This window comes from Vulpes vulpes, chromosome 11 (genome assembly GCF_048418805.1).
Source record: "Vulpes vulpes isolate BD-2025 chromosome 11, VulVul3, whole genome shotgun sequence".
Classification (NCBI taxonomy): domain Eukaryota; kingdom Metazoa; phylum Chordata; class Mammalia; order Carnivora; family Canidae; genus Vulpes; species Vulpes vulpes.
The window spans coordinates 81,846,826-81,858,991 of record NC_132790.1 but is presented as its reverse complement, the minus strand read 5'-3'; the positions used below and the strand labels follow the sequence as shown (position 1 = coordinate 81,858,991).

At 37.0% G+C, this 12,166-nt stretch overlaps 1 protein-coding gene across 14 annotated transcripts in view; it reads right to left on the bottom strand.

Moving 5' to 3' along the window:
• CEP63 (centrosomal protein 63) overlaps positions 1 to 12,166 on the bottom strand; it is a 55,648-nt gene that overhangs the window by 37,741 nt on the left and 5,741 nt on the right. For 13 of the 14 annotated variants that reach the window (XR_011995270.1, XR_011995269.1, XR_011995271.1 and 10 more), the window contains exons 2-3: positions 7,272 to 7,340; positions 5,998 to 6,175 (exon numbers count right to left, since the gene is read on the bottom strand). Coding sequence is in view for 10 of the 14 variants with exons in the window: in XM_026015449.2 (XP_025871234.2) it covers positions 5,998 to 6,175; positions 7,272 to 7,340 (247 nt within the window). In the remaining 4 variants the exon portion in view is untranslated. Of the gene's footprint in view, positions 1 to 5,997; positions 6,177 to 7,271; positions 7,341 to 12,166 lie in introns of those variants that run through there. The other variant, XM_072726909.1, reaches the window with a different exon arrangement.

Genomic DNA, 12,166 nt, shown 5'->3' with positions numbered 1-12,166 from the left:
ACTAGACTTATTGTGGTGATCCTTCACAATATATACAAATACTGAGTCATTACATTTTACACGTAAAACTAATATGTTTTATCTCGGTGAAAAAAAACCACACAATTCTTATAAGAACAATCCAATTTTGCTGTATCTTTATAAACACTAAATAATTGAGAGTTTAGTTATTTTTACCCAGTTGGGCAATTTTCACCTTTTAATTAGGCCATTGTATGCAATTACATTTAATGGACCTACAAAGTTCCCCCCATTATCTGAAAGTAGAGTGTTCCTATGAAACCTTTTGCAACTCAAAATGGCTACAAGAAGCAACGATCACTTCATAAAAGTAAAAATCCTCTTCAGATTTCTTTCAGCTAGTAAAAACAGGTACTAATATAAAGTCTTTGGTAAAAGCAAAGTGGTGTAAGGCGAACTTTTAGATAGCGCAGAAACATCCATCAGGATTTAAATCTATCATGTTATTAAAAGCAATGTGTACTTAATAAGCTCTATTATCCATTTTCTCTCCTTTCTTGCCTTCTTTGGAAATGATTTAATTCCATTTATCCCCCAACCATGTAAATGCCATTATAATTCTACATATATGTTAAACGGAAAAACGCTACTGTTGTTATATAGAGTCATTATTCATTTAGATTTACCCAAATATCTACTGTTGCCTTTCATTTCTTCCTCCCTCTTGAGCTTCGATCTGAGATCACTTTCTTTCTGTCCTAAGAACATTTAGTATTTCCTTGGTGTGGGTCTGTCTATCAATGACAAATTCTCTCAATTTTTATTGATCTGAAATGTCTTTATTTCATCTTAACTCTAGATGGTTTGGCAAGGAAAAATAAAGTAATTTCTTTGTAAGGATCATTCTAGTATCTTCTGGCTTTTCACTATTTTAGCTTACAAGCTGTAAGCTGTTTAGAACTGTTTGTAGATAATCTGTCTTTTCTTCTTGTTAAATAATCTTTATTTTCTTGATCGTTTTTCTAAACTAAAAACAAAGACTTCCTCTTTGTTTTCAGTTTTCAACCCAGGTAAATACTTTTTTATTAATCTCACTTGAGATTCTCAGACTTCTTAAATACATGGCCTTCCTCATTTTGGCAAAATCTTATCTTCAAATATTGCTTCTGCCCATTAGCATGCTGTTTTTCTCCTTCAGGGAATCCCAAAACACTCATATTAAACCTTCTCACTCATCTTCTTTCTCTTATCCTCTATATTTTCCATCATTTGTCCATGCTTTATTCTAAATATTTTCTTCTGTCCTATCTTCAAGTTCACTAATTATCCCCTAATCTTTAAGGCCCTAATTTCAGTTATTTTACTTTTTGATATAATTTCCACTCATTTTATTTTTTTAAGAGTTTTCAATTCTTTCTTGAAGTGCTTAATCTTATTTTTTATCTCCTTGACCACAGTGAACATAGCTATTGCAAAGTCAGAGCACGGTAATGCCAATATCTAGATTTGTCACGGATCTGTGTCTATCTTCTATTGCTTCTGCTTTTTCATATTCTTGTTGCTTTCTTCCTGTGTGTCAGGGGTTACATCCTGAGTGGGTATCAAGCACATAATTTGCAAAATTATTTGAAGACATAACTTAAGCCCCAGAATGGTGGGTTTTTTTTCCCTTTGGAGAAAATTTAAGTTTGCTTTTTCCAGATTCCTAAAAACCTTAGCACTTTGGAGATGCCTGGGGAAAACAGCACTCTAGGATCACCTCAAACTGATTTCAGATATTTAAATGTGTGTGGCTAAGAGGCAATTTCAAGAAGCCTGTTCTAAATCCAGCCAATCCTTCCTCCTAGGGTACTGCCTTTTAGGGTCCTAATCTAAAGTGAGGAGGGGTTCAGAGCTGCCTTGGACACCAAACTTTTTATTCTCTCAGCATCTTTAAGTTATTAAAAACCCCATTCAGCTATCCTCTGAGCTATCTTCTCTAATTTCAGCTAATAATTGCCCCAAGCTGTGGGCTCCTCCCTCAACCTCTAGTCAGCTGAAATTCTGGCCTGGTAAATTCTTCACTAGCTTGTTTAGCACTCTACCTCAAGCAGACTTTTTTTTTTTTAATCTAACTTACTTACTTGGTCTCAGTGGGTGGGCTGGTCCAAATAAACCAGTCTGTCATTACCAGATGTTAAAATTTGAAAGATTCGTATTTAACTAAAAACATCCTGAGTAAAATTTACTTTGAAGAATTCTACAGCCAATCAAACTTTCAATCAGATATAAAAAGAGAATAATGATCTTTTAGGCACATAAAATCTCAAAATAAAAAAATAATAATAAAAAATAAAATCTCAAAAGTATGTTCTACCAAAAACAGAAATAAATAAAGATGACAGAAGAGACAAAAAAGAGAAAAGCATAGGAAACTCCAGAATAATGGTGAAAGGAGCTGCCAAAATGACAGCTAGCTAGCTAACGTAGAGAACATCCTATCCTTATTTGAGAATGGCTCCAAAAAAAAAAAGAAAAAGAAGAAGAAAATGGATAGATTACCTGATATATTGCAGACACAGAGAAGATTTACACTTGTATCAGGGGATGTGGGAAGGATCAGTAGTAGAAGGATCAGTAGTAGATACATTTTTAAAAAGCAAATGAAAATGAGATCATTATTAATTCCCAGGAAAACAAAAAAGTTGTATAAGAATTAAGTTTATCATTATACTATCTGACCCAGATGTGAATAATATTTACCATCTTAATGATGTAAATACTAAATATTGATCCAACCAGAAATTAAGATCTATGATCCTGGCAGGATAACGAGATGGAAATTATATGTAAAAGAGCAAAACTCTTATCATTCATAGTAGCAAGTCATTAGATAGCTAAAACTGAAAATTAACAAAAATCACTACCAAATGTTACCTAAAAACATGGGGAGAATACCAAAAAAAAGAATTAAAGGCACTGAAATGACTGCTTCAGAGAAACCAGAATCATCCAGCTTTGGAAGGGCAGGCAGGTGATTACTGTTTTTTCTTACCAGCCTTACAGAACCATTGTTCTTTTTACTTACATCACATGGCAAGCAAAAATATTAAATGTGAAGAAAAGACTGCTTAAATTTAGTTATGTAGGGGCAGCCTGGTGGCTCAGCAGTTTAGTGCCGCCTTCAGCCCAGGGCATGATCCTGGAGACCTGGGATCGAGTCCTACGTCAGGCTCCCTGGATGAAGCCTGCTTCTCCCTCTCCCTCTGCCTGTGTCTCTGCCTCTCTCTCTCTCTCTCCCTCTCTGTGTCTCTCATGAATAAATAAATAAAATCTTAAAAAAAAAAATTTAGTTATGTACCAAGGTCTGGTTCATAATGGGCATTCAACAATGTTGAAATTTCTTAAAGAAAAAAGGAGAAAAAAAGATGTTAAATGCTGAGAGTGAGGAATGGCATTGGGCAGGGAAATGGGAGCCAACGTTTGAAACTGTCAGTATGGATGACACAAGAAAGAGCTGAAATAAAGATAATTTTAGATACGATTGAGGGTTTTCAAAGAGCTTTCTTAAATAGCAAGTCATTCTTTACAACAACCCTGGGATATAGACATCATGTCCCAATTTTACATATGATGAAACAGGCTCAGAGAGGTTAGACTATTTCTCCAAGGCCAATCAGCTGAAAAGAGGCAGAGCCAGGACTCCAAATTCCTTACTCATTTCATCAGGCCAACTTGCTCTGCGCAGCATTAGCAGTTAACACTAACAGATATGGCCATTAAAACTAACCCAATCCCAACAATATAATCAGAAAACACATAAAGTATTCACTTACAAACTGAATTGTTTATGCTAGTACTCCTCCAAGCATGATCTGCACACAGGCTAGAGCTGGTCACTACAGCAATCCAGCAGAAGATAAGGAGGCAGAATGTGAAGCAATGATGTCACCAAACACATTGTGTAGTGCAACTGGCACTTTTTATGTGGCAAAACTTTCTATGAAGTGAAGGATGCAATATATTGATTTACGTTCTAGTGAAACCTTTCTATCTCACCATGGACCTGTCATTTGAGTAGCACCGGTTCATACCACAGGGCTGCTTCTAGGCCTGTAAGTTTCAAACACATAAGAATGACAAAAACTTAAAGCCCTATTTTCTAACTCTTATATCAAAGTAGATTATGAATGTGTTAATATCAACACAATTTCACAGAAGAACTCTATGGGATAGATTCCCATTACTAGCGTTTGGTAAAAGCACTTTACTTCTAGAAACTTAATCAACTTTCAGCAACCCAATCAATGAAGCAGTAAATTGACCAGACAGCTACAATTCTAAATTTCTTTTATGTCCCCAGGCCAAAATTGTAATCTTCAGATCCTTACCATGGAACCTATCAATTCAATCCCTTTAATTTCTTTTTAAGGTATTAAGTAATGGCAGTAATGCCCTTGACATCAAAACTAAGCTATAGGAATAAGTTTAAACAGCCTCAGAGTGACTAAATATTCTCATAATCACACACATGGGAATTTCTTTAATGGGTTTCTAACAAAATAAACGACTTAGATATCTATATATACATACGGTGTTTTTCTTAGCTAAGAAACCATAATCACTTTAACTTACTAACTAAAACTACTTTTGTTTTACCCCAGGAGAAATAAAGAAGTGGTAGCTAAAGTAGCTTACCAGATAAGGAGCACTGACCCTACCTAAATTACCTAAATGTTTAAAAAAATCAAATATGATTATCATTTCAGGTACCTTTTTACCACCTTCTACATTCTACATGAAGTATAATTTTAAAATACATTCTCAAAGGTCTACCCAAATTTTAAAATAAGTTCCAGTTAGCAAATGACATTCACAGAAAACTGATTTTGACATGGCCAATATTACCCCATACTGCTTTGACTCAAAGTGCAAATGGTCAGCCAGTGAGACAAGCATAAAACATTTTTATCCAGGGCAGCCTGGGTGGCTCAGTGGTTTAGTGCCACCTTCAGCCCAGGGCATGATCCTGGAGACCCGGGATGGAGTTCCATGTCAGGCTTCTTGCATGGAGCCTGCTTCTCCCTCTGCCTGTGTCTCTGCCTCTCTCTCTCTCTCTGTCTCTCATGAATAAATAAATAAAATCTTTGAAAAAAAAAAAAAAAAAAACATTTTTATCAAGCCTAATTCTTTCCTTGTTACATGAAATATTTCTAAAATACTCTTGGTAAGTATCATCAAAAGAATCACAATGTCAGTGTGCATACTATACTAGCATATGTGTGTTCCTAAGTAAGCTGAGTAACAGCACTAATATGTGGTGATCCTACTGGTAGGAAAGTCCAGCAGAGTGGGGATTGAGACCAGTGCTTCCCTACAACTCTTCCAATCTTCATGCTGAAATTCATGCCGGACATTTAGAAGCAATTCTTGGGCTGAGAAGTGCTTTCTGCTTCCCTTCCAATATCCCACGATCTTCTTTTTACTATACCAGCTAATCTATGAGAAATCAGTCAGCATATTATCAAACTTTTCCCTCAAATCACCAATAACTAGTGATGGTGAGATTGCAAGTAATTTTTATTTTTCCCTTTTCTTTCTTTTCCCCTAATTTTCAATAAGGGCAAATAAAAATTTTTAAAGGGTTTTCTGAATTTTCTATCCAATTATACCCAAAGAGGCATATTATTGAATTCTGGGCTTAACTTTTTTACCCTAGGCATACAAGGAGGCCAAAAACAACATTCATTAAACTCAGTCAACATTAACATGGGCATGGTATAGGATGAGGGTTATACAAAGATATTTGACACCTTCACATTTTCCTGAAGAAGTTATGTATTACGTGTGACCAAGCTAACATGATACTTGAAATAAATATTAATATTCTTATGTGTTTTCACAACTAATTTTTCTCCTAAAAGAAACCACTAGAATTAAAAGATAATATAGAAACTAACTTGACACACAAATGCTTTCTTAAATACTTAAGAAACATAGTTAATATAAAACTGAAGGTCAAGATATCAAAAAAAAAGAGTGACTCAACAGCTGTACCTCTTTGTGTTTCATATCCAGCTGACCCCTAAGAGCCTTAAGTTCTCGTTCACGGATGTCCAGGCAAGTTTCGAGAGCATGTGTCTGCCCTTCCCATTCAGATTTTTTATGAGCCACCATTATGTCGATCTGTTTCATCAGCTCTTGTAGTTCTGCTTCACAGGATGTCAAAAATCCCCTGTAAATAAGAACACATGCCCACGACTTTTCTGGTTTTCCATGTAAAAATATAGCAGATGTAAACCCACCTGAGGTGGAACGATGTCAGTAAAGAAATTGTTAGAGGCAAAGAAAAGGATCTCTAAGCTTTTCCTTTTTTTAAGGATTTTATTTATTTACCTGAGAAAGAGCACAGAGGGAAAGGGAGAAGCAGACCCCTGCTAAGCAGAGAGCCTGGTGTGGGGCTTAATCCCAGGATCCTGGGATCATGACCTGACCCAAAGGCAGACACTTAACTAACTACCCTGGCACCCCTGAGCTTTTCCTCTTAATGTTCATCTTAAGGTGATTACTTATTCCACTGTATATTTTGTCTTCTTCTAACAGCCAACCCTGAAGCCTAAGTCATTTGGTCAAACACAAGACTGATGGTTAAGTCTGGCTTGTGAGCGAGGCTTCCACAACCAACAAGCAGCTCTTTTGTAATGTTTTAGGAAAGCTCTCAGGAAGAATTAGGCAAGTCTGTCACATTCTTAGCTAACCAAAATAAAAGCCCTGGAAGTGAACAATTGGGAAAATGACAATACAATTTTAGAAGCTGTTTCAAGAAAATCATCCTTGAGCCACATTTATTTCAACTATTCCCTCCCACATTATTATTAGAAACTTACTGCAACTGACCTTATTATTGTAAACTGACTGATATCCTTCACAGTTGTAGGAGATGCCAGATATCAGAGAGGCAAAAAAAGAAGTAAACAGAGATTTACTGAATTCAAATAAGTTTGCAGGAATGGCCACAGAAAGCTATAGCTACAAAGGTTTAAGTATCTCTTTATAAAAGCATTTATTCTTAGTGTACAAAACTTCTAAACTTCTACTTTTGCTTTTGAAGAGGAAAAAACTAAGAGTAGGATGAAAGCAAGCGGCCAGCTTCACACTGCTGAGATGAGGCCGATGCCCCAAAGAGATACTGTCCACAACACGACAAGAATCAGCCAAGTTACACTCAGCACCTTTGCTTCTGTACCCAAAGCACACAATGGTCAGAGGCATAACTTGGAGGATATGCTTTATAAACTCAGTGAGAAGCTTAAGGTCAAAAGTGAACTTACCCTTCATGTCCTCGATTTTGTATTCCTTCCAACAAAGCCTCCATCGCCAAATCCCCTTTGTTTTGGCAACTGGGAAAGAAAAAAAAAAAAAAAAAAAGTCATTCAGGAGAAAATTCATTTTTTAAGTTCTAACATTCCAACTTACAAAGCTAAGAATTTGAGTGAAAGCCTACAATAACAAATAACAATGAGAAAATACAGCACTTCTTAGGATGACTAGAGAAGCAGTCAAGGAACATCACTTCCAGAAATATTAAAACCAAATACATTTCAGGCTGAAAGAAAATAACTTACAATGATCTGAATTGCCGCTGATAACTCTCCCCATGTGACAGAAATCACACCTCATTCCTGTGCCCCTTGAACCAGCAGTACTAGAAGCAGAGGGACACTGGCACAAAGCATCTCACAAAATGAGGGGAAATAATTAGGGGTCACATGCATCAGAGGAAAAGTATATCTTTTTTTTTTTAAGAGATATTATAAAAAGACTAAATGCCCTGAGCTTGAATTCCTTGGTCTCTCATGGAGATCTTATATGCGCCCTTCAGATGACAGGCCCGAGAAGCTTCCTCGAACATCCTCCCTCTGCTCAAAGGCAGCTGCACAGGCCCTCCCTCCCTCCTCTGGACTTCCCCACTGTTAGTCTTTAACAAGTTCTTTCACAGGAGTTACACAGGGAATAAGGTTTTTGCACACTCTTTTTCCCTACCATTCAACCCTCAAGGGCAGAAATCTAATTTTGTTCACCTACTCAGCTCCAGCTTAGTGTAGCCTTTCAGTATGGCATATTTTAGATGCTTTTGGCTGAACTTCTCACAATTCCCCTCCCTTTTCCCTATCCCTCTGTACAAGCTGGTCATAAAGTGTCTAGTAGAGAAAGAAGACAGAACAGACTGCCATAGAAAGGAAAAGATACACCATAAAGAAAGGAGGTGAGAAGGAGAGGTAAAAGATTACTCATAAATTTGGAAGTAACTGCCGGTGATGTCTCACCTCTACACAATATTAACCATTGTCAAACTACTTCTCTCTCCTGAGACACTGCTTTTTTCCGTAAGCCTTCAAAAGCTCAGCCCTGAATTAGTCTTTAAGTAATTCTCAAAGGCTGGGGTGGAAGGTTCTGTCCCTTTGTCCTGATGCCTCATCTAAAAATTACATTGCTCTGAGAAGGGGATTCCTTCGTCAATTGATTCATCATCAATTCAGTGTTGTACTACCAGACACATAGTGATGAAAGACATGTTTCTTTTCAAGGAATTATTAGTCCAGTATGGGAAAGAAAGAATTAACCCAAAATATTACCTAGTAGTGACAGAGGCGAGGATAGGGTGTCCTGGAAGACTGGAAAATACAATCACTGCATGCTATTTGCATCCATTTCTAAAGTTACTAACAGGAGGGGTGCGTGGGTGACTCAGTCGGTTTAGTGTCTACCTTCAGCTCAGGTCATGATCCCAGGATTCTGGGATTGAGACCAGCATTGGGCTCCCTACTCCGTGTCTGCCCCTCTACCTGCTTGTGCTTCCACTCTATCTCTCAAATAAATAAAATCTTAAAAAACAAAACAAAAAAATTAAGTTACTAACAGGAGTATTAAACTATTTGTGCACAAATATGGCAGAGACATTTTTTTCTCCAGTTGGCTTATCCTTCACATTACACTGACATTAAATAAAATAAAAACCTAAAGAGATTTGTGTGTTCTAATCCACTTTCTTTCAAACCATGATATGGTCAATTATAGCACAATCCAGACTCCACGTCTTATTACATTCTGGGGAGCCGCAAGGCAGTGCACAGTTCCCACAGTACCATGTAGAAGAAAACCCAGGATAGAATCCTACTCTGCAACTAAGTAGCTTTGTGCCCTTGAACTTCAGTTTTTGCATCTGTAAAATGAATGGTATGAACTATAATCTCCAAGGTTTCATGGGATTCTAGGAGCCAATGAAATGTCTGCTGTAAGTAGCATGTTCTTGACTACTGTATATGGATATTCATTAAATCTGTAGCAAAGTGCTATTCCTAAGGACAGTGCTACTACAGTCATTCAAAATTATCAGTAAAATTATACTTCTTTAGGTCATATCATTCTTAAACATTAATATATTTAACAATATATATTAGTGACACACACTTGATAATATATATTAATATATTTTCTAGAGGACATTGTTCAAAATTAGCAATGTGTTTCTGACAGAAGGCAACAGTCACCGAGTACCTAACTGTTCTGCTTTGTACGTACTGTCTAATTCATCCTTCACAACACTTGTAAAAGACAGACGCTATTACTTTGAGGAAACAGAAGCTTGGAAGGCTAAATAAGTTGACTACAGTGAACTAAACATTATAGTCCTAGGATCAAACATAGGCGGTGTGACTCCCAAGTCACAACTAATGTACAATCTTTATAAATCTACTAAAGTACAATCTTTATAAATCATAGAGGATTCCAGATCTTAAAATGCCTTCATGTTTTCTTTTGGTTTAATAGTGTCTTCTTGGCAATAAATGAAACCAAACCAAAAAAGTCTGGATATAGGAAAAAATGCGAACTCCCCACCATGGACACCAGATGGCAGTAACGCAATAGTGAAAATAGTCCACATCTGGGGAGATTGCTATTTCAGAAGCAAAAATAATGGTCTAAGACTAATAAAATAAAGAGATCTCTGTTAAAAAAAAAAAAATGGGGAGGTCGGGTGGGGGACCAGCAACATTCTCTCTAGAAAATAATCTTACTGACGTGTAATGTGTTTCTTTACTAATATCTTCATTATCTGTTTGAATAGCTGCCAAATACCATCAGTTCTCATTCCTTAGAATCAGGTAAATAGCAAGGGCTCATATTTTCTGTGTACTTTTCTCATGTGAGTTTCTCATAGCTACACCACTGATTCCTTCCTAACCAAAACTAAGCCTCATTCAACTCTGTATTACTGTCACTTTGCTTTCTTCTTTTGCCTGTGCCATGTGATACTGATGTAAAGTTAGATATTCTTTGTTCATAATATTAAATACAAATTTACTTAATGTTTGATAATCTGCTACTCCTTGTCACTAACATAGAATGCTAAGGTGATTAAATAAAAACAGTGTAGCACAAGAAAAAAATAAAAATAAAAACAATGTAGCTCTACAACTGTCATTTCTGCAGTTAAATCAAAACATCAACAAATGTTAAGTTGTTGTAACTCTCCTTGTAAGTTATTAATTATAACTCTCCTTTGGAATGAAGGCTGTTTTAAATCAGTGACATCTAGAATAGGACTGTTAAAGGAAATACAGGGTGGGAAACAGGGAAAACACACTTTAAATCTTAGGGGGAAAAGACTCCAGTTAGGGTACCTAATAATACACAAAGCTTTGAAATTCATTAGATTATTGGACTTTAAGAGCTAGAAACGATCTGAAGGCCTCCAATTGAACCTCTTCGTTTTACAGGGTGCCAGGGTAGCTCAGTCAATTCAGCGTCTGCCTTCAGCTCAGGTCATGATGTCCAGGTCCTGGGATGGAACTCTGTGCTGGGCTCCCTGCTCAGCAGGGAGTCTGCTTCTCCCTCTGCTTCTCCTCCTGCTCATGCTCTCTCTCTCTCTCTCAAATGAATAAATAAAATCTTAAAAAAAAATAGCCTCTTCATTTTGCAGATCAGGAAAAATATTCAGAGTATAAACCCATGATCAAATTACTCACAAAATCAGACACAGGAAGAAAATAAAAACTCTAGATACAACTATGAATAAATGTGTACTAATAGAAGGGATATGCCTACTCATCAAGTCTCATTTAAAGGAGGGTAATGGGGGATCCCTGGGTGGCTCAGCAGTTTAGCGCCTGCCTTTGGCCCAGGGTGCGATCCTGGGGTCCCGAGATCGAGTCCCACGTTGGGCTCCCAGCATGGAGCCTGCTTCTCCCTCCTCCTGTGTCTCTGCCTCTCTCTCTCTCTCTCTCTCTCTCTCTCTTTCTCTATGTCTATCATGAATAAATAAATAAATACATCTTTAAAAAAATAAAAATAAAGGAGGATAATGATGTTCTGTTCCTTACCTGTCTTGGCACCACTAAGATTACAAAGTTCTATGGCTGTTCCAATAAACAATCAATATAATTTACCATTGCCAGAAAAGTTCCTACTTAAGGGGGGAAAAATCACAGATAAAGTATCAAAGAAATTTTCCAAAATAATAATTTTTTAAGATTATTTATTTATTTATTCATGAGAGACACAGAGAGAGAGGGGCAGAGACACAGGCAGAGGGAGTAGCAGGCTCCCCGCAAGGAGCCCAGTGCGGAACTGGATCCCGGATCCCAGGATCGTGCCCTGAGCTGAAGGCAGATGCTAACCACTGAGCCACCCAGGCGTCCCAATAATTAAGTTCTAAAACATTGATCAAATGTTTTATGACTCAAAATCCAAAAAGAATAAGGAGAAGACTGAGAAATCAGAATAGATTACAATATACTTTCAGGGGAAAAATACCATAAGCAAAGTCTAAAGACAACAACAGTATTTGAAAGTTTTATCCAGATATATAAAAAGCTCCTGAAAATTGAGGGAGGAGGGCTGCCTGGGTAGTACAGTCAGTTAAGTGCCTGCCTCTTGGTTTTGTTTGGTTCAGGTCATGATCTCATGGGTCTTGAATCAAGGCCCATGTCCAGCTCTGCACTTGGCATGGAATCTGCTTGAGTTTTTCTCTCCTTCACCCTCACTCCTCTCCCAAGCTTGCTCTCTCTGAAATAAGTAAATCTTCAACAAAATAATAATAAAACAAAAATTGAGGGGGGTAGTAAAGGAATCTATAGAAAAATGGGCAGAAGATGTGAACAAGTAGTTCACAGAAAAAGAAATGCAAATGACCTTAAACATATGAAAAGATCAACATTATTTA